Source organism: Glycine soja, chromosome 5 (genome assembly GCF_004193775.1).
Source record: "Glycine soja cultivar W05 chromosome 5, ASM419377v2, whole genome shotgun sequence".
Classification (NCBI taxonomy): domain Eukaryota; kingdom Viridiplantae; phylum Streptophyta; class Magnoliopsida; order Fabales; family Fabaceae; genus Glycine; species Glycine soja.
This window is the reverse complement of record NC_041006.1, coordinates 41659054-41681609: the sequence shown is the minus strand read 5'-3', so window position 1 is coordinate 41681609 and position 22556 is coordinate 41659054. Positions and strand designations below refer to the sequence as shown.

The window sequence follows — 22556 nt, the reverse complement described above, 5'->3', positions numbered from 1 at the left end:
GAAAAAAACTTTCAAACTATGAATGTAATTTACTCTTCTTTTTTTTATTTTATTCTCCTTAATCTTAAGTATGTAGCCTGCCCATAGCTTTGAACTTTCAGGTTGGAAACCAAAGGTTTTGCCAAGAAATCTTTTTAAAAATTGGCTTCAAAGGATCGTGACATCTAGTTGCTTGCTAATACAAACACCAATTCACCGTCAGCGACAAAGGACATAGTTTTCTTCTCTCATGATAGTTTTTCTCATAGCATTTGCCATCGGCAATCCCATCAATTTACCATGTTAACTTCAGATATTTTATCCTTTATTAAAACAATTTAAGCAATCTACAATATATTTAAGTAACAAGCATAAGTTTATTCTAATAATGAATAAGTCAAATAACTTATATTTTTATTTGTACTTAATTTTGCTTCAAATTAAAATATTGATTTAACTTTTTTTAATTAATACGTATAAAATATTAAATATTATTTAAAATCATAATAATTTAAAAACGTCAACAAATATAAAACATTACATAAAGTTGATTTTCAATATTTTCATGTTCAAAGTACTTCTAAATTTTCCTTGCAAAAAATATTTCTAAATATGCTCTTCAAATCCGCTTGAGATTGACGATGATTTTGTTTATCATCACGAAAATTTGATTTTTTCTTTGCAACATGTTCAAATAAAATCGAGGCAAGAACCATTAAATACTTTGTTGGTCAATATGCCATTACTTACTTTCTCGTTCATCTTCAAGCAACTTAAATTACCACAATGATTATTTAATAAGATATTCATTTGTGTAAATAAAAAATAAATATTTATCATTAAATTTTATTATAACATCAAAATTAAAATAGCAAACAATTTTTTAAATAAAATTACATGACATTGATACGCTCATCTATGTGACGTGTGTGAGAGAAGAGTAACGACAAGTAATTGAGTTGAGTTGGGTAATTACTCATAAAATTGTTGGCTCTACAGATATAATAATATAGAGAAAACAAAATTGTTTCGGGCAACAAATGAATCCGAAGCACCATTTGTTTCAAAGAGGAATGGACAGATTATTCATACTGTGATTTGTGAACACATCTGAATCTCAAACAAACAAAAATGGGCAGTGGAGATTTGGAAGGACTGAAAAATGAAAGATATAGGGACACTCAATTATATATAACCCAAAAAATCATTTTTTTTCCTTTTTCAGAATCGTCTCATCTATTCAAGAGGACAATGCAACAGAATAAGATGAGAATGAAAAATGAGTATGAATAAGAAAATAGTGAACAATGATAATGACACTGCTGGCTCTCGTATAAACGTGATTTGACATACATATCTCTACTTAGACCAAGCAACTGCATCTATTTCAGCTTGTGCACTCCGGTATAACTCTAGTCTCTTTGCGAGCGCACTACGTCGTTCCATAATTGCAGGATCCTCATTCAGTAACGAGGACAGACGCTTGATCTGCAAAGAGGATTTATGCAGACAGTCAATACTTAATTTTTTTGGCCCATATCAAAACCAAATATATAAGAGAGAACTTAGTTAATGTGAGCAATAAAAACTATAAATCCAGATTATATAATATAAGTATATATGGATAATTAAGATTAAAAACTAATGGTTACCTTTCTACGTAAAAAAATCATGTGCATTTATCTCATGTCTTGTGAGAACTAATTATTATTAGTAAGAAATAAGAACAATAAACATTTTTTTTGTAATAATAAACATATATTATTTGATCACATGTGAATGATTAAGATTAAAAGATGAATGCACATGACTTTTCAAGGAAGAATAAATATAGATCATTAGATCTTATTTGGATGATCAAAATTAAAAGAAACATATACATAAATGATAAAACTTTGGAAAGGAAGATTTATTCTTACCTCCATTTTGCCTAGCTCGGTAAAAAAGTGATCAAGTAGACTTCGTTTTGCCTCCCGCACTTGACAATAGACGATGGACTTGGGAATTGAATGCCGCAGAGTAGCACAGACCATATTGACATATGACAAAATTGTGGTTCCTGTTTATACAGTGTGAGTGTGAATGTCTGTAGTTCAATGTATTTCGATGGACATACCATATCAAACTATGAGAACAAAGCTGTAGTATAACAAGTTTGAGACTGCAAATGGTAAGACTTACCAATTCGCCTTAGATATGAATCATTATATCTATCAAAAATTGAATGTGTGGGATTGCCACCCTTATCAACATCTTGAGGAAGCTTCCGAAAGAAATCAACAGTCAGATAGCCACACTCCATATCAACTAGCTGCAGTGTTGCTCTTTTGCTTTCATCCCTCATTCTTTCGAGTGAATCAACAGCTGCAGCCCCAACCTCAACCCGGAGACCAGGATACTGCTTCAAGTCCTGTAAAATCAGCCAAACTATGTATTAACTGGGAAAATTGTGAACCCTATAGAACTAAGAATTAATGGAAAGAAAATATTAAAGCCCATGTATATGTAAAGTAAAAGTCAGTAAAATTCCAAACCATCTTAGTTTAATCATAGATAATTACAAAATCATGAAGAGGTCAAAGGTCATCAGTTCCACATTAAAGACTTATCACCATTACTTTGGAAAAGATAGATGCATTAGCATTCACAAAACCAATACAAAATTCGTCTAACAAGGAAAGGCAGGTTCATTGTTATGGAAAAGCTAAAACCATTTGAGAATTGGCAAAGAAAATACTGAGAGTTAGATATTAATGCACAACATCTCCAAGCATACATATCTTAATACTTGATCAAAGAAACCCCCCAAAACAATGCATGTTTTCAGATTCTAAAATTGAAGTTTTATCATATTGCTATACAATCATCTATACTCTATGGTAGTAAATGTTGGATTTTAAATGGACAATATGAAAAAAAAAAAAAGTGGTAGTAGTAGAAATAGTATGCTAACACAATGGCATTGTCTTAAGAAAGACAATGGAAGAAATTATTTAAAGAATCCCATGATGTATCTTTGAAATTTGGTTTTTAAATGAACTAAATGCCATTGTCTGATCCATATAGCCAACCTCACCTATTGGGATAAGGCTGCTATTGTTGTTTTTGTAAATGATATTAAAAACTGCACTTTGTCACTAGAACACTTGTAACAAACATCATTGACTACGAAGTATGAAAACTTATCAAACACAAATACAGCAGCAAGAAAATACAAAAGAAAAACTAAATAAGTACTGCTAGGAACATACCAAAGTTTCACAGTAGCTTTGTGAACACCAAATACAGCATAAAGATATACAATGGGAACATAAAATAAGTACTGCCAGGAACATACCAAAGTCTCACTCATAGCTTTGTGAACCAAGTCCTTTAACAGGGAGTGAACCTGGAAGCAATCAATTCAAAATGACACTTGAATGAGCATGAACAGTGGGATCAGCAAAAGATTGATGTAGAAATACATAATACTTCAAAACATCAATTTTGAAAAATTGACCAATTTACAATTTTTTTACTAGATTGAAGATGAGGATAAGATTTTAGTGATTTTATCTATCCAATAACGAGGCTAAGTTGTAAACTCAGAACTACAAGGAAAAGGAGTGTGCCCTTTAATCAAGTATTTTATTTGACCACATGCTTTCCACCACCACCATCACCAAGACCAGAGATCTCGATAAAACTTTGTGGTACAAATAAATTTCCATTGACGAGTGACTATCAACGGTTAAATTTTGATAATTCGAATATGAATATCATACCGCATCAACAGCTGCCTCAGCAGGGCCCCTAATAGTTATTAGAGAAGATTCAATTAGACGGCGGTATCCTTGTTCTGGAGCTATTAGATGAGGCTGATACCCATCAGCTTCTGTAATAAGTTTCCTTATATTTTCCATTGAAAGCTGCTTATCAAACTGCAACCTTTTTAAAGCAGCAGGGAGCTGATTGTCAAAGACATTATAAATTTTATCACCTCCAGGCCGCCTGTAGGAACATTGCAAATTATTGAAATTAGTTTGAATCCAAAAATGAATGCAGTATGGAGTTAACTTTGAAACAGAGAAATTTCAAACTAGAATACAAAAATGTAACACGTACACGCCATCAAGATGGTCTTTAAATATTTGATCAAATGAGCGGCATATTTCCATGATAGCATACAACTTTCCCTGCATGTGATGGGCAATGTGTCATTAAAAAATTTCACTAAAACACCAAGCTTGAATCCCTCAAAAATAGAATCACACTATCTTCCACCACCACAGCTACCATAAATGAGTTCATCAAAATCAATGGCGATATTGTGGGAATGGATATTCACAGACATGCACAATGACAGAAGTTAAGAAGGAAGGACAAGGCCTTTTGAGCAATGGACTTCTTAAATAACCATGGTTTTTAAAACTGAAAATTAATAGTTAAAAACTGGTTGAGCAAAGGAGAGGAAACTTACCCCAGCATCAGCTGCAACAGGTTTTCCTAAACGAGTTAGTTCAGCTTCAAGTTCGGCAATTGTTTTGTTAATTAGGGATTGAATGCCAGGAATTTTGGACTTGATTACTGTCTCCAAATGCTGAAATATAAAACCAGAGTTACATAATTACAAAAACAGTACATTTTATGATGCTACAATTTTCATTTTATACCTTTGAGAGCATCTTCGCCAGATGTTCAGAACCCATTCTGTTTGCAAGGTGTTTATATTCAGGGGTACTATTAAAGTACTCACGTTCTCTACGCCTAGCAGCAATCATGTCAACATTCTTGTTTATGTCTTGTTGTGATCTATTCACAACACCAATCCAGGGAAACTTTAACCTATATGCTCTTCCTTCCAATATCTGAGCAAGAAAAAATGTTATACACATCAGTATTCATCATGTATTTAATTTTTTTTCCTTCTTAGAATGAAATATCAGCCTTACTGCCTATTCATTGGGGTTGTCATAAATTTGAGAGGTGACTGAGGATTAATGAAACTATGCTCAATTATACAGTAGAAAGAATATTTTAACATGAAAAATCAGAGCCTTGTAGACACTTCATCCAACTCCTAATCAAATATGACACAATGACTAGAGTCCATTGAAATAAAATAATTCTGTTAAAATAACACACATGAATTCAGTTTCAATTGAAATCAAGCTCATATTGCCAATTAAGGAAAAAGCTCACAGTCAATTTGGGTGACTGATTGTTCCAATAAATGAAGATCAATCTCGGGAAACAGGGGAAACCAGTAGAGCAGCATTCAGGAGGGAGGTATCAAAATCTAATTTTTCATATTCCATAGATAATAACAGTAGAAATATAAAAGATCTTCATGTGCCTTTCCATATTGTTGAGCATCTTTGATCTTACAATGAATTATCACCATGCCATTTGTATTGGAATTATGTTTGACTTACATCAACAGCATCAGTACCCTTGTCCATAAGATCAATCTTTGTCAAAACTCCAATGGTCCTATCCCCTAAAAATTTGAAATCAATAAACCAAGAATTAGAACACCAACAAATTACTGCCTTTAAGCTGTTCACTTCAACTAAACATTTTCAATAAACCAGCAATGTAAACAATTAGAATCAAGATGAGAATTTGGCTCCTCTATAGTTAAGGTGGCTCTGCCAAAGCAAGGCGGCTCACTTCAAAGGATAATGTGTAGTTATAACTTTTGATTTTCTTAATTGATAATGTGATAAATATATGCATATGTATAACAAACTATTAAATTTTTAAAAATTCAAAAAGCTAATTTTCTAAAGTGCACCCCTCACTTTAGAGGAGCTAAATCCTCATGGTGAAACTTACATTGTAAATATATAACACGCTGAATCCCAGTAAAGAATGAAAAACTTCATTAAGTGCATGCAACATGAACAGTATTCAAAGATGATAGAAAAGATTAAAATTACCAGTAGGGTCCACTTCACGGGAAATTTTAATTGCATCGGATGTCGCAAGATCTTGATTGGCTGGTGAAATAGCCAAAATTATACAGTTCGGCTGCACATTAATCTCAAATTCAGCACAAGCACATTTTCTTACATGGAAATTTTTTTTTTCAAAAATGTCTACTCTATGTTTTTGCACAATCAAAAGGTCAGAAAAAATATAAACTAGGTTTTTACACAATCAGCGAGCTTTCTAAGTTAAATTTCCAGATATGCATTATGTTTGTAAAAATAAAAATAAAAATTGTTACAGGGAGGTAAATATCTATATGCTCGCTTGTAAATTTTGTTCCTTAGATGTACTATTTCCAATTACAAGCTAGAGCATTCAAACGAACCCTACCTTCTCAATGTAGGAGCGAACCATATCCTCAATGTCTTTCACAATACTATCCGGTTGACCCTCTATTTTTTTGCAAAAACATCCGTTAGTATCTCATGCATCATAAAATTTTAAGAACTCTCACCATCTGTAACCATGGACAACAGAGACATGTCAATTAGTTGCTTACCTACAGCTACTTTCGTAAGGCCGGGAAGATCAATGAGCGTCAAGTTAACAACTGCAAAAATCCAAGGGGTCACCCCGAAGTCAAACAAACAGACGTTACAGATCGCAAGATAATGCTACTAATCATTGTTCCTGACAGATCAGATCTAAGATAAAAATGTAGGACGATAATATAGAAAAACGAATTTCAAACGCACCATTAGGAGAGTATATACTAAGATGAATGGGAACACTCGAAATTTGTTTGGTTCGTCCTGTCTCTCTATCAGTTTCGTCCTGAATCTCCTTCCTCACAGCAACTACACAAATTAGAGATTATCACTAACAGCCATACATAGGAATAAGCATTCAAATCAAGCTTGGAGAGAGGCATATACATATACATAAACAATAATACAACCATTTATATACCTATTTATTTAAAACAATAATAATAAATAAACAAGAGGCTGAGACAGAGAGAATAGAAAACTACCAAAATCGGTGAACCTCTTCCTCGGGAGGTGGAGGAACTCTGCGTACTCCCTGCTTCCCTCGTCAATCTTGTGAAGCTGCAACACGAGAGGTCGTCGCGTAACAATGCCTGCAAAACGATTCGCACGCGTAAGTTTCAAATCACAAGCATCGATTTAAGGCAAACAGAGAGAGAGCGACGATGACCTGATCCACGAGGTAAGAAATCTTTGCCGACAACGCTCTCCAAGACGGAGGACTTTCCTGAGCTCTGACAGTGAGACAAACACGATTCGATATGAATCGTTATGAGATGAAAAGAGAAGAGAGTAAGAGAGAGGGATCGGAGGTGAGACCTGGCCTCCGACGACGGCGATGGCGGGAAGAGAGTCCCATAGTGTGGGGAGTGCACTGTTTTCTCCGTGGTCGCCTAAGGCGGTGCAAGCTCTCTGGATTTTGTTGACCAAAGAGATTAGGTTCTCCATTTGGATTTCTGAGATCTATTGGCTGGATCGGGTTCAGATGTAGATCGCCGGTGACGGTGACGGAGAGAAGAGAGAGCTAAAGCGTTGTTGGTGTCTGTGGAACTTGGTTTGAAAAGGGACGTGATGCCAATTGCCAACGGGATACTCGCTTTTACGACGGTCTTTTAATATACCAATGGAAATGGATTTTACTGATTCCACCGCTATATTCTCGCTTCCGCTCTCCTCTCTCTAATGGAATTTACTTTTTTTTTTATTGTGCTTAATTATTAATTTTAAATTTTAAATAATTCAATTCCATTCTTAAATTTTCAAGAGATTCTTTTTATTTTTTAAATTCTTAAAAATTTAAGAATATTAATTTATTTATATAAATTTAAAAATTAAATTGATTCTCAAATTAAATATTTAAAAAAAAATTAGACTAAATTGAACCATTAAAATAATCTAAACAACAAATTGATAATTAAGTCTTAAATTGATTTATGTAACTACAGTTGTTAAAAATAAAACCCAAATACTTTCGTTTTTAAATATTATAAAAATAATAAATAAATAAGTGAATAAAAACAACTTAAGTATTGAGGAAAAAAATGTCAGAAGATTAGTTTACGATTCTTATGTCGACAATAAACAGAAAATTAAAAAGTATAAGTGAGACAACTACTTGTATAAGAAAACGAGAAACTAAATTTAAATTATACAATCTATAACATTACACCTAGGTGGGAACTTTCATTACCGATTCTGACCTTTTTCTCTTGATGGGCTTTTTGTTGGTCTTGCGAGCTCGTGCTCTTTTTGGTGGGCTATTTAACCATAACAACAATTTTTTTTAAAAAAAAAAACTCATGTTACTTTATCTTTAAATTTTATTATTTTATGATTTAATTCAATAACCATAATTTACTCTTTCTCATCTTCTTGTAATAGTTATGTTATTTGTACAACAATTTATAGCATAATATATTTTTTCTCTTTATTACATCATTAATCATATTCTCTTTCTCCTATCTTTCACTATTTCCTTCTTTTTTTGTTGTTGTACAACCATTTTTTCTCTTCTCATGATAAAAGTCTTTTTCTGTGCTTGATTTCTCTCTCTCTCTCTCTCTATATATAAGAAGCATATATCAAGTGAAAAGAAATATTTATATGAAAGAGTGAAATGAGTAAATTAAATTTGTATAATATGCATAAATTATTAGAATTAAAATTTATTTAATGATGATGTGACAACTTAAAAAAGTTACACAACTTTATCTTTTAATTTTAATAATTCATAATTTAATTTAAGTTTAATAATTCATTTGATTTCATAGTTATACAAACTTTATTTTTTAATCAATTTACTTAAAATTATCCATTTTAATCCTTATTCATACTAGTTATAATTTCATGTAATCCGTATTAGTTTGGGGATATTAAATAAAAGAGATTAAAAATGATACGTATATGACTAAAGAGATTAAAATGCTATATAACTATATATAAGGACTCAAATGGATAGTTTTAAATTATAGGGAGTAAAATATAAAATCTATGTAACTATAAGTATTAAATGACTAATTTAACCCTTAATTTAATAGTCATAATTTACTCTTCTTATTCTCCTATAATAGAGTTTTCTCACTTTACATGCCTTATATATTTGATGTATGATGTATTAGGTAAGAAGCATAATTTTAAACCACACAATTATATATAAATGCTTAAGATCAAAAAATAATTTAATAATCATATCACTCATCAAAGAAGTCACATAACTACTAAGAAAATTTTAGCTTAATCAATTGAACATGTGTGTTAATTTTTGTAAATTCTTTAATACTTATCTTCAATTTTTAATAATAAGGAGAGGTCGCATAAGTTTAAAGTTATGGTGTTGAATCTTAAATTAGTAAAATATTTATAAATCCCATTAAAATGTACATGAATATGTGGTAAGCATGCAATAATATTCATTGAGATGAAATGGTAAGGAATTAAAGTATACATTCATATCGTTTAAAAATCAATATAGATAGATTAGAAAATAAGGGAAATATATTCTTCATATTTTCATTTAATAAAAATAATTTTAATGCTTTTTTATAAATTATAATTTTGGTTCCCTTTTTTGTGATTTTAGTTTTCACGTTTTAGAAAATCTGCAATTTTAGTTTAATCTGAACTTTACATATATTTTTTTATTTTAATTAATGAAATTACTTTTTTTTTATGTCACTTTAAAAAAATATTAGTTCTAAATCCAATTGGAAAAAAAATAAAAGTTAGTTATGAATTCTGCTATGTTAGTTATTACAGTAAGGTGATGGAATCGTGAACTTTACATATATTGTTTTATTTTAATTAATGAAATTACTTTTTTTATGTCACTTAAAAAAAATATTAGTTCTAAATCCAATTGGAAAAAAATAAAAGTTAGTTATGAATTCTGCTATGTTAGTTATTACAGTAAGGTGATGGATTAGCCTGGGTATACTTTTTTTTTTAAAATATAGAAAAACTATGGATATACATTAACCCAATGAATATTATAGCGTATAATTTATCCCTATTCCTTCTCTCATTTATTAATTACTGCTTATATATCTTTATGGTATCAGAACTTGAATGATCAAGCATAACTCTGCCTAGCTAGTATCTTATCTATTACATCCTAAACCTCAAATTAGACGAGGAAGGGTGTGTTCGTTTTAGTATTAACAAGTCTCAAACGCTAGCTGAATCCAATGTCACAAGATTCTTGGATTGATCTAAGCATGCATAAAAACGTGTGCTGACTGCAAACAAACACACATGAAAACTATCTTACGTGGAGATAATAGGCTGTTGCAACAATCAAGGGTTATCAGCTGCATAAGCTTATATCAGAAAATTGAGGCCAAAAAGGTTATTGAATGAAGAACATGAACTAACTAGACAGCAAAAGCTAGAGTACCTAAACTGGGAGCAGCAGGACAAACAATTAGTGTCTTTGGCTTCTAGCATCAATGGCACCGAGTCTTCACACAAAAGAATGGTTGGAAGATACTTCAAACTTAACCTTTTAGACCAAAGCCAAAATCAAACAACTAAAACTGAAACTAAGTGTCTAATAGATAGGAGCAATATAATGAATGACTATAGTTTTGAAACATAATCATAGTAACACGAATGGGTAAGAAAAACTATCTGTTTTTGAAACAAAATTGACTATAATGACTTAGTATCGTCTTAGTCTAATTTAAATCTCCAAATTGATAGTAACACGAATGGGTAACAAAAGCTATGGTTTGGAAACATAATCATATTGACTAGTCTCAGCATAGTCAAATATCAATCATATTAATTAGTCTAACTATGGTTTCGAAACATGATCTTATTGACTTAGTTTCATTCAGCTTAGTCTAATTTCAATCCAAATTCCAAAGCGCGTTGCATAATTTCTCCATGACTCATTCTTCGCATCACTTTCCAAGATGCCGTGATGTAAAACTTCAAGTTGCACCCTCCTTAGTATGTGCTTTACAGGATTAAATAAAGTAGAAGGGCTTGTCTCTAATGGACAGTGTTCACCTTCTTGAACGGATCACAAGCTGTAGAGGTGGCCAAGGTGTCCATTCAGCTCACAGTTGAAACACCAATAAAGCCCTCAATCCATATATGCATATTGACCCTTTCAACAATGATAATATAGTCTTTTTAACTTCAGTATGTAGATGTACACAAAAGAGAAACATCTAATTTGACAATCAATCACTTGAAGCTTGACTAAATATAGATTCCTAGTCGTGACTAAATTTCCTCATTGGCTAATAAAATTTCCAAGGTAACTAACACCTTTTACTATTATTTTCTTTGCATGCCCCGGTTGGCACTTCAAACTTTTCTAGACCAAACCAAATTATTAGTATAAATTCACTCCTTCACATTCTCTTATTGTATCTTCCCTCTCCTTCGTTCCTTGATAAAAAAACTCAAAACTCACGCTTGTAATCTTGTTAATTAAGAATGATTCGCACCATATTTGCTTGCTTTAATGGAAAAGTATCACATAAAAAAGTGAAAGTAGAGCCACTGGAAGTCACAAAACCAGTTTACAGAGATGAGTTAACCAGAAAACAAAGGCCAAGGAAGGCAGTGCAGAAAACTGTCCGGTTTGCAGAATCAGAACCTACCATTTTGGGAGAAGATAGTGAAAAAGAGTTTGAGAAAACAAGGTTTGGTAGTGGTAATGAAGTAGGAGAAAAAGAAGAGATGAGAGTGAGGATTAAATTGACAAAGGAAGAAGCGGCACGGTTGCTATCAAAATGCAACAATGGAGGAGTTCTCCAATTCAAGGATGTTGCTCATGAGCTTGCGTTCCTGGTTAACCGAGTTAACATTGTGCCCGATGCACAATGCTAACTTCTTCATTTGGATGAGTGATTATTTATTGCAACCCTTCTCTTTTCCGTGTAATTATTATGATTTATTTTTGTAAAAAAAATCCATATATATTATGAGAATTATATTCTTTTTTCATGATATTAATGTCCACGAAACAATGCATAAACCTCATTTCATGGTTGCAGGGCTCATTAAAAGTAACTTAAGCATAATTGTTACATTAAGATACTCTTAACTGTTGGGAGTTTGCATAGGTCTAATATTGCTGAAATTAACATCTCCGGCTTAAACCTCATATATGAAAAAAAAATCATTAGAAGAATTAGATTGCGAGATTATGGCTTCCTCATCCGACGATAGTTATAAAAAAATCCAAGAGAAAATAAAAGGAAAATCAAAAGCATATAATGCTATGTAAAACTTTATTATGGATAATGAGGTAAGGTAAGATTATACCGGTTAGTCATACTCTATAATGTGTGGTTTAGATTTACAAAACAGGATGCAGTCATGTTCATGAAGAACATGAGAGAATACCCATTCAATATTCTGTGAGTTGGAACCTAAAGAATCACTAAGTAAACTAAACCACTACTTATTTACCACTTTATTATAATTCATAATAAACTAGGAAATGATTTAACTTCCACCTTAGAATAGCTAAAGAAAAACTTTAGGGACCTATTGGGCGACAGGGTTCAAAAAGACCCCAAAAGAGAACATATATACTATATCCGACAATCATCGACATCAATTGGAGGAATCTGCAGATGCACCATAGCCATAAGGGTTTTTGCTAGCCCAATTCCATTGATCGCGGCACATATCATCGATGCTATATTTAGTCCTGCACGGCGATAAATTTGTGAGAAAAAAAGAAAAAGGGAGCGGAAATAACAATTAGAGAAACCTTGCCCATTTTTTTATTTATCAGAAGACGAAAACATTTCCATGTGTAATTAGTTGCAAAATTGAAAAGACCGAAAAGAGTTTTGAATAGACGTGAAAGTATTCAGTCATTTAATATCGTGGCGGTGATATTCACAAGGACGGTGATGACTTAATTTGGGCACGGATTGTGTGCTTTTGTTGGTTTAAATGTTGCCAGCCTAGGTGGTTTCTTGCTATTTGGTGACATTCTTTCTCTAAATAGTGGGTAACCATTTATTGTGGCTGTTGTGGTTTACTTGTAAACTGCACAATCTCTAATATAAATTTTCTTTTCGCTGATAAAAAAAAAGGATGGTGATGACAATGAACAAAATCATAAATGTTCAGTTCAGGCAGAAAACTGAGAGCCTTAAGTTGAGCTAAATCTCATGTCATGTAATTATTCACTTTGAAGCAAATTAATACTTACTTCCAATTAAGTTCTCTTTCCGCTTTCTCTGTTGATGCATAAACAATTTCAGCATCTCCAGGTCTCCGACCAGCCATTGCAAGTGGAATTTTCTGAACATTAATAAATTGTAAGATTATATTAGTCAGGTACTGAAGAATATCATAAACAAGTTGGTTCAAGATGTTTTAGGTTTATCTATTTAAAACACTTAAACATGAAATTGAACAGATCCGTTGCGTAGGAAGGGAAGATGTTTGCTTTCTAAAATTTTAGTTGCCCCCTTTCATGTTGTTGTGTCTACCAATCAGAGAGACAAAACATGTAGTTGAGGTTCAAAAGAATCAGGAATGCACCGGGACAGATGCATGAAAATTGACAGTCCAAAAAAACGACTAGGTTTGAGTTTGATTCACATTTCTTCCATTTCGTTGTATCTTATCAGAACACATGATAATAGAGATTTAGTATGTCAGATGAATGGTTACTCTATCAAATTTGAAGTCCCGGGAAGAAAGAAAAACAACGAAAATGAGAACCAAATTGCATTTATATAAAACTGCCAAAAAATTGCAGCAAGGTTTATAATATACTACATAGATAATAGATAATAGATACAAGAAAAGACATGAAGTTACAAGTCTGTTACCTTTCCAGAGGCCTGTTCAAAAGCGTTTACCATCTCCAAAACAGATGTTCCCTTTCCTGTTCCCAAGTTATAAACCTCACAACCTGTATATACAAACAGTACAAAATTTTACCAAAGTAACATGACGACAACAACAAAGCCTTATCACACTAAGTCAGGTCAGCTACATGGATCACAGTTCGATTGGATAAAAGACCAGAGTTTCAACATAAAAAGAAATCCAAAACAAAAATGGCCAATAGGAAAATTTATCACTGCCTTATAGAAATTAATCATTCAATTCACATTCACAATAATTGCTAATGCCAGAGTTTACCAAAAGAACACAGTAAGTTATTAGAAGAAAATAATAATTAGGAATAATACCTATTTTAGGATCATTGAGTTTACGCAATGCCGCAATATGCCCATCTGCTAAATCAAGAACATGAATGTAATCACGAACCTGAAAAAAAAGGTCCGTTCTGTAAGATTCTTGAAGAAATCTAAGGCAGATCTTAGGAAATGGGAATATAGGCATGTAAGAATGGCCAAACTGTGACTATGGTAGCTCAGGATGTCCAGATCATCAAAATATTCCAAAAAAGTGTATTGTTTCAGGATATTAATCAAGTGTTAGTTGTATCAGTTATGAAATGAGTTAGTTAGTTAGGTTGTTACAAATGTTTATTAATTGTTAATGACATCTCTAATAGGCCCTATAAATAGAGCTCATATCATCAAATTAATGGGATATCGCTGTGGAAGTCTTATCTTATTCTTATGATTTTTGGCCTCGTCAACTTAGGTCACTTGTATCTCTTCTCAATTTTCTAATATGTATAGGGTGTGTGTGAGCATTGCATTAAATCTTTCAAGGAAAATGTTCACTAAACCAAGTCAAAAACAGTGAGAACATACTCCAGTGCCGTCAGTTGTTTTATAATCGTTTCCAAAAACAGTCAATGCAGGGCGTCTGCCAACTGCCACTTGTTGAACAAAGGGCATGAGATTGTTTGGAATTCCACGAGGATCTTCACCAATATAACCACTGGGATGTGCACCAACTGGGTTGAAGTATCTCAACAGTATAACTTTCCAATCAGAATCTGCACGGTAGATATCACGACAAATTTCTTCGATGATAAGCTGAAAAGAGAAAAACTCTCATTAGATATCATTGTTAGTATTCAACAAATTATAATTATGAAATTAAAATGCAAAACCTTGGTTCGTCCATATGGGTTTGTTGCTGACAAAGGGAACTCTTCGGTACATGGGACCTCCTTTGGCCAGCCATATACAGTTGCTGAAGATGAGAACACAAGCTGAAATCATTCAAAGAAATATAAAATCAGTTAAATAATCAGATTGCAGCATCAAGAAAATATAATTAATGCGTAACCAATTCCACAAGACACTTCAAAATAGCAGGGGATAGGAGAGGAAAAGGTCTACACTTCATCATAACATGAAGCTTCTATTTATTTTTTTAAAACAAACGGTTGCAATTTAACGGTTGACACTTTCCCACTTCACTGCCAGTACTAAATGAATATGACATTTATGACCCATTAAGGACCCTGATTCCGGTCTCACAAATTGAAATGCTATGAAAGTGTGACATATTCATGAATATAATTATATTTGTCAATGCAGTTGAGGCAAACCACACAAGACCCAAAAAGTAAAAAAAACAAATGAATATACCTTCTTGCATCCGTGGGCAGCCATGACTTCAAATAGAACGATTGTCCCTATCAAGTTGTTGTCAAAGTAGAGCAGTGGTTTATCCACGCTTTCACCCACTGCCTTAAGCCCAGCAAAATGTATCACAGCATCAAACCTGCAGGAAAAAGACACATACATGAATGAAAAACAGTTACAACTTAACAAACTAGTACAAGAAAACATGAAGCACCGACAAAGAAAAGAACAATCATTTTTTTCTTTTTCAATTATAAAAATTTCTGCCAAATCCTTACTTATTGGTTGAAAATATTTTCTCGAGGGCAGCTCTGTCCCGCAAGTCTAGCTGCAGCAGGAAAAATATAATGAAGAGTTAATCATCACCTCAATAAAGTAATTGTATAGATAATCAAAACCAGAGTTCGCAACTAAACAGACAAAAAATTGGCTTAAAAAATCACAGAAACATCAATTGGACTTGAGAGGGAGAAAAAGAAACATACAAATACGAGTCTAATTGGAAACGAAATTAGACATCATGGAAAGTAACTGAGCAATACTTCCTACTTTCTTCGGTGTGCAAACTTATTCCTTATAAAAAAAAGATCCGAGGTAATATTGGATTTGGATCTTAAACTCACATCACATCAAAAAGTACATTATGTACTTGTCGGGTTAATTGTGAAACAGACAGAGCTTCGTATGATTATGAAACACTCGTGATTTTAACATGTCACCGTCTGTTTATAAAACTATAAACTATGGAATAAAGCGAAGCGCAACACTTTTGCTGCTTTTACCTGTCGGTGGGGCCCACCACAATTTACAAAGCGGAATAGGCCCCGTAAAAAATTTAGAAAAAGCATAGTATTACTACACAAACCCAAATATTGAATCCAAAAATCGAAAAAACAAATCTTAAACACAAATCAAACAAACAAAAAAAAAACACAAAATAAACCAATTTTGAGGGCCGTGCAACCAATCAAAACAGAGTTTTTCTCCGGCATACCTTGGAAAAGGAAAGGTTATTTGCGAATTCTCCGGCGAGTTCCTTGACTCTGTTGATGGCGGTTTCGGAAGAATTGTCGAAATTGTCGACGGCGAAGACATGGTAACCGCTGAGGAGAAGCTGAAGGACGGTGTGGCTACCGATATAACCGGCTCCTCCGGTAACCAGAACCGATTGGGAAGGCATAGTGGAAGAAGCGTTTGGCGAGAGAGAGAGAAAAACGGAGCGAGCTAGGAAGATGATAAGTTAAGTGAATGAATGAATGCGTAGACGTAAACAGAAGAGAGAAAAAGAAGGGTGAGTTTGTTACGTGCCAGGACGTTTTTGGAGCAGGCGAGAATTCTGTGAGTGACACGTTCATAAATAAAGTCGTAACTTACTACTTATATAGCCAAAATATCACGTCATTTTCTTCTTCTTCTTCTTCTTCTTCTTTTTTACAATATTTATTTTATATTTTGTAGTCGGGAGTTCCAGGTCATCCACGTGGAGTTCCAGTGTGTTTGGTTCGGATTTTGTCTTTTGTTTTTCCTATTCTTTCCACTGCAGTCTTTACGATTTTCTAATGATTTTCTTCTTCTTCTTCTTGTGAGTGTGATTCTTTCTTTTATAGGGTTAATGATTGGCATAATAATACATGTTAATGACAGTTACACTCTCTGGTTGGAGTTTTTGTTTGTTGCCTCGGTAGCTATTATATAATGGAATTATGGCCTTAGTTGTTACAATTTTCATATTATTGTTACTGTTTTGATTATATATTGTATTCCTTTTTTTAATTCTTTCGAGCATTATTGTACTCTAAGGATCGGATAATTTATTAATGTCATTTAAAAAAGTCTAACTCTTTTTTGTATTTTTTGGTACTAGAGAGGATTTTTCTTCGTTAAAGGAAAGTTATTGGCAATAAAAGAGGATTGTTCTATAACATTTATTTAAGAAGACATTTATTGTTAATTGTTCCGTCCTTTTATATTGAAATTTCTCTTCGTCTATCAAAATTTAATATACTAGTTAACATAAATAAGCATGCTTATTGACTTTCGACTTTGTACAACAGATATGCAGCGCTTAAAATGTGTAAATCAAACAAGTGGAGCTGTGCTTAACTTAGGTTCAACTCCATTATTTAATGACTTTAATTTGGAGCTGTACTTTACTTAGGTTTAACTCCATTATTTTACGATTTATTTTTTTAATTTAATTAAGTTCAACTTATTCAGTTTATAAATCAAAATTACCGAGTTACTAATTAGTCCAATTTTCAACTAACTTCGAATTAGTTTTGTCAGTAGTTAGCCTTAAAATAATTAGAAATCAAGTTTCGTATGCATGGTGGGTTATGAAAATTTATCCGTGGATCAAATATCAACCCGCTGGGTAACTTTTTTATTCGATATATATCAAAAAATTAAAAATATATATAATATAACTAATAAAATATTAGTAATTTATGGTTTATATTTTAATATTACATAATTACTTATTATTATAAATTGTTTTGTTGGGTGTTATTATTAAGTTTCTAAGAAAACTGTTGTTATTTTTTAGCCTAAATATAAAAATTGTCAAATGATCATGAACAACTAAATAAATATGAATGTATAAAATATATAAATATTAAATTATATCAAGATGAACATGATAATTATTAGTTATTATATTGTTATTAAGTTTCTAATCCAATAGTTTAAGCGGATCAATCGATCCATTGATTCTTGATTGAGTCAATTCGACCAAAATCACCAGATTTAATATATTTTTACAACTATACGTTGATACGATAAATCTAATAATATTAATAATAATAAATTGAGTTTCATCAATTAATAGTGTAAGTATAATGTATTTACTTAGCTAGAATATGAATTTTTTTATCAGCTTATCTGAGTTCATACATTATATAGTCCCTCAAATTGATTGTGTGTGTATTATTGTTCATATATATATATATATATATATATATATATATATATATATATATATATATATATATATATATATATGCCACGTTTTATATATCCCCAGACATAATCGTTAATATCTCTATTCAATATGAGCCAGCATTGATTAAGTAAATTGTGACTCTTTATGAATAACATGAGATTTTACCATATGTTTTATATCATTTTATTTTTTTTATAAATAAATAAAACATTATGAGTTTCACTTTGTGATTTCATGTTACTATAGCTTTTTTGTATACAGAGAATGACGAAATTGACCAATTCACGAGGATAGCAATACTAATTCTTAAATAATTCAAACTTAGATACCATAGTTTGTATATTTTTTGTACTACCTCTATTTTCTGATTCTTTATATAAAAATGGAAATATTTTTATTTTAATTATAAAAATATAAGATTACTTGTAAATCTATTAATTATTAATTTTGTAATACTTTTAAATGTATAAATATGATGTATTTATTGGATTATTAACAATATGAGTCATAATCATTGGTTAAAAAACTTATTCCTTGAACTACAAATAATCTCATTGATTAAAAATAATTATCACTTAAACTATTTGATTATATGCTTAATTTTGAGAAGAAAAAAAGTAAAATTATAAAATTATTAATTATAATTAACTGATTTAATTATTTTTAATTGATTTTGATGAATTAAGTATTATATATAGACACATAACCGTAGTACTATTATTTTTTAATTAAAATAAAATCTTTATTTAATAATTTGTAATATAAAAATTAAATACTCTAATTTTAATCTGACTAAAAGGTTTTAAAAAAATGCATGTGGATGGATGTGGTATGTTTTGCATAACTCCCAAAATCCTATGGTGAGATTGTGACTCCTTCCCGTAGACTTGTGCGGACCAAGCTGACAATGACTTGTTTATATTAGAAAATACATATAAATTTCGTTAACTTTTCAATCAGCCAAGGCTTAGTTAACCAGTGTTGAAATTGCATCAGTTGATGTTCCAACAGTTAATGCTTCAATGCCCGATGTTAACGCTTGGCACTCAAAATATTTGTCTCAAAACTAAAAAAATAAAAATCTTAATCTTTTCATAAAATTTCTTTTTTCTCAAAAATATTTGTTTATCTAATTTTCAAGCATGCACTATACTCCATCAACTAAGTTATCTACTGTTTTCCTTCGGTTCACTTATAAACTAAGTTTTGTTGTCAGCATATGTTTGTAAGTGTCATAAATTATATTTTTAAGGAAGTGTCATAAGTTGTATTTATAAGTTTTAAAAAAAATATTCAACTAAACCGCGAAATATTAAATATTGATTTGATTTGGTTGATATATAATGTTATATTAATCAAATCATACTTAATCACATGTTAATTTTATGCTTGCTGTGAATGACTTTTTTTTTTTACTAAGGGACATGACTTTTCTTTTAAAAATCAAACGAAATCATTTAAATAAAACATAATGTTTTATATTTATAATTCTCTCTTATCACATTAACAATAAAAAGTTTTCATTTAAGGTGTTATTTATATATAGGAGTGGGATTGAATGACACTGAACTCTATTTAAATAAGTTTCTCAATGAGATCATGTAGAAGAAAATAAAATAAAATAAAAAAATCAAATAAGTTGACAAAGCTAAAGTCATTTAGCTTCTAAAAAAATATATTTACTTTATTTTTAACGGGATATTTTTTATAAAAAATCTCCCATGAGATTTTTTTTTCATATTTGATTATTCTATAAATACTTATACGTATTCAAACATGTGTCAGATTAAACTTTAGCCCCAAATTCTATATATGAATTTTTTTATTTGATTCAAATGTTAATATAATTATTAACCCTTTTATTTAATCTACCATCATCACAATCCTATATAGGTGACAGGTGTAGTCACAATAATAATAGTAGCGATGAATTACATAAATGATTAAATTTTTTAACTTTGGAATTAAATAAAAATAGATGACCAAAAATTGATGTCAAAATGTAATTTGCCAGGTAGTGTTATTTGATCCTCACACACGCACACATATTAGTTAGGTAGTATATATCAAACATTAAATACTATAAGGATTATATTTTTCTCTCGTCTTATTTTTATCCGACTACTATATTTTATCATGTGCTATCCAATGATGTGAGACAAGTCTATTAAAATACATATTTCAGATACACATTATTAGTTAGTTAGTATATATCAAACATTAAATATTATAAAGATTTATTATATCTTTCTCTTATCTTATTTCAATCCAACTATTATATTTTATCATGGGTTATTTAATGATATTAGATAAGTTTATGAAAATACATATTCCAGACACACATATAGTTAGTTAGTATATATCAAACATTAAATATTATAAAGATCTATTCTTATCATGTGTTATTTATTTAATGATGTTAGATAAATTCAATAAATACATCAAAATGTTTCTTAAATTATGAGAAAAAATAGTGGAATTGAAGAATTATTATTATTATTATTATTATTATTATTATTATTATTATGATGATGATGATGATGATGATGATGATGATGGTTAAGTTATAATTTTGGTTTTTTTATAATTTTAAATTTATGATGTTAGTCTTTTATTTATAAATTAAAATATTTAGTCCTCTTATTTTTTAGAATAAATATTTTTATTATTTTTTCAATTGATCATCCAAAATTAAATATTGAGATGTGACATATCGATGCTTATATAGATTATTGATGTGACGTTTATATGACAATAAGTTAAATAAAACAGAAAAATAATGATGATAGAAGTTGAACACATGACCTTTATTTAAAGACAAAACAAAAAAAATTTAAAACACTTGTTTTGTTTAGTTAATTTTATAAATACCATTTTACATGTATCATTAGTCAAGAATTATTATTTTTTGAATTTTATAAATTTAAAAATAAAATAAATTATTTAATATTTAAATATATTTAGTATTAAATTTCACATGTATTTATTTTTATTATAAAATTTTATATAAATATAAAATAATAAATTATTATATATTTTTTATTGAATTATAATTTTTTAAAAATTACATAAACTAATATATAGATTATTTAAAAAATTATTTTATGTAATTTATACAAATTATGTAAATTTAAAATAATATATCAAAAATACAAAAAATAAAAATAAAAATTTATTACTTTTTTATAATTAAAATGAAATTTTTTATTATTTACATATAAAAATAAATTCACATAAATTTTCTAAATTATATAAAATTATTTTATAAATATACATATTGAGTTATGTAATTTCTTGAGTTATATAATTGATATTAAAAAATTATTTACTAAATATTCTTATAACTAAAACGAAAATATTAACATGTAAATGTCCTAAAAAATTAGATATTAAAATTTTATTAATTTATATAATTAGAATAAAAATAATTTACATATTAAAAAAATTATGTATTTTGCATAATTTATATATTATTTGATACAATTATGTTAATTTATATAATTGGAGTAAAAATAATTCGTTTTTTAAAATTAATTTATAAAATAATTTATATATTAATTTATGAAATTTAATTATAAATTGATAAAATTGAAATGAAATAGGTAAACTATTCAAAATAAAATATATTTAAGAAGATTTATATGTTAAATATTCTTTTAATTTATAAATTTTTATAATTTGAAAAAAAATTCTCCACTAGTGATCCATATAAAATAATGTTTATAAAGTTAACGTGTCTTAATGATTTATTATCTTACATTTAAATAAAAAGGTCATGAATTTATCTGTTATTATTTTTTTCTACTTTATTTAACCTTTGTCACATAAGTATTATGTTAACGATCTATAAAAATATAACATCAACACTAATACATCCTGATTTAAAAATACTCCTACCAAGATCTTTTTTTATTTTTAACTTTATTTAATCTTTTGTTATATAAGTGTCATGTCGATAATCTACCTAAGCACAATAATACTAATATGCTATATCAAAGTTAATATTTGACTTTAAATGATCAACTGATGAAATAATCAACATTGTTTATTTTTAAAAAATAGGAGACTAAATATTTTGATTTAGAAATATTTCTATTAAAATCCTTTTTATTTTTTACTTTATTTAATCTCTTGCTACAAAAATATGATGTCAACGGTTTTAAGTAAGCATCATAATAT

The 22556-nt window shown here is 29.9% G+C and overlaps 2 protein-coding genes across 2 annotated transcripts; both read right to left on the bottom strand.

The window, feature by feature from the left end:
- Positions 1-1022: 1022 nt before the first annotated feature.
- Positions 1023-7561, bottom strand: LOC114413457 (dynamin-related protein 12A). The gene is made up of 16 exons (XM_028377881.1): positions 7260-7561; positions 7111-7174; positions 6926-7033; positions 6648-6749; positions 6452-6502; positions 6283-6344; positions 5901-5991; positions 5394-5458; positions 4632-4826; positions 4439-4558; positions 4084-4154; positions 3744-3969; positions 3317-3367; positions 2161-2389; positions 1899-2038; positions 1023-1467 (listed from the first exon to the last, which is right to left on the bottom strand). Exons 1-16 carry the CDS (start codon positions 7386-7388, stop codon positions 1339-1341), a joined length of 1833 nt encoding a protein of 610 aa, XP_028233682.1. The 5' UTR covers positions 7389-7561; the 3' UTR covers positions 1023-1338.
- A 4589-nt stretch (positions 7562-12150) lies between these two features.
- On the bottom strand, positions 12151-16801 carry LOC114413456 (UDP-glucose 4-epimerase GEPI48). The gene is made up of 9 exons (XM_028377880.1): positions 16431-16801; positions 15715-15764; positions 15440-15575; positions 14956-15057; positions 14651-14878; positions 14117-14195; positions 13751-13833; positions 13123-13214; positions 12151-12609 (listed from the first exon to the last, which is right to left on the bottom strand). Exons 1-9 carry the CDS (start codon positions 16614-16616, stop codon positions 12513-12515), a joined length of 1053 nt encoding a protein of 350 aa, XP_028233681.1. The 5' UTR covers positions 16617-16801; the 3' UTR covers positions 12151-12512.
- Between the last annotated feature and the right edge of the window lie 5755 nt (positions 16802-22556).

What these genes read in the sequence shown, in the direction of transcription:
- LOC114413457 (XM_028377881.1), bottom strand. Translation starts at nt 7,388, where the DNA reads ATGGAGAACCTAATCTCTTTGGTCAACAAAATCCAGAGAGCTTGCACC. An exon ending in AAGCTATGAGTGAGACTTTG is followed by an intron (nt 2,390 to 3,316) that starts GTATGTTCCTGG and finishes CTGATTTTACAG; the next exon opens with GACTTGAAGCAGTATCCTGG. An exon ending in TTCATATCTAAGGCGAATTG is followed by an intron (nt 2,039 to 2,160) that starts GTAAGTCTTACC and finishes CTGTATAAACAG; the next exon opens with GAACCACAATTTTGTCATAT.
- LOC114413456 (XM_028377880.1), bottom strand. Translation starts at nt 16,616, where the DNA reads ATGCCTTCCCAATCGGTTCTGGTTACCGGAGGAGCCGGTTATATCGGT. An exon ending in CTGCCCACGGATGCAAGAAG is followed by an intron (nt 15,058 to 15,439) that starts GTATATTCATTT and finishes GAATGATTTCAG; the next exon opens with CTTGTGTTCTCATCTTCAGC. An exon ending in ACTCAATGATCCTAAAATAG is followed by an intron (nt 13,834 to 14,116) that starts GTATTATTCCTA and finishes TTGTATATACAG; the next exon opens with GTTGTGAGGTTTATAACTTG.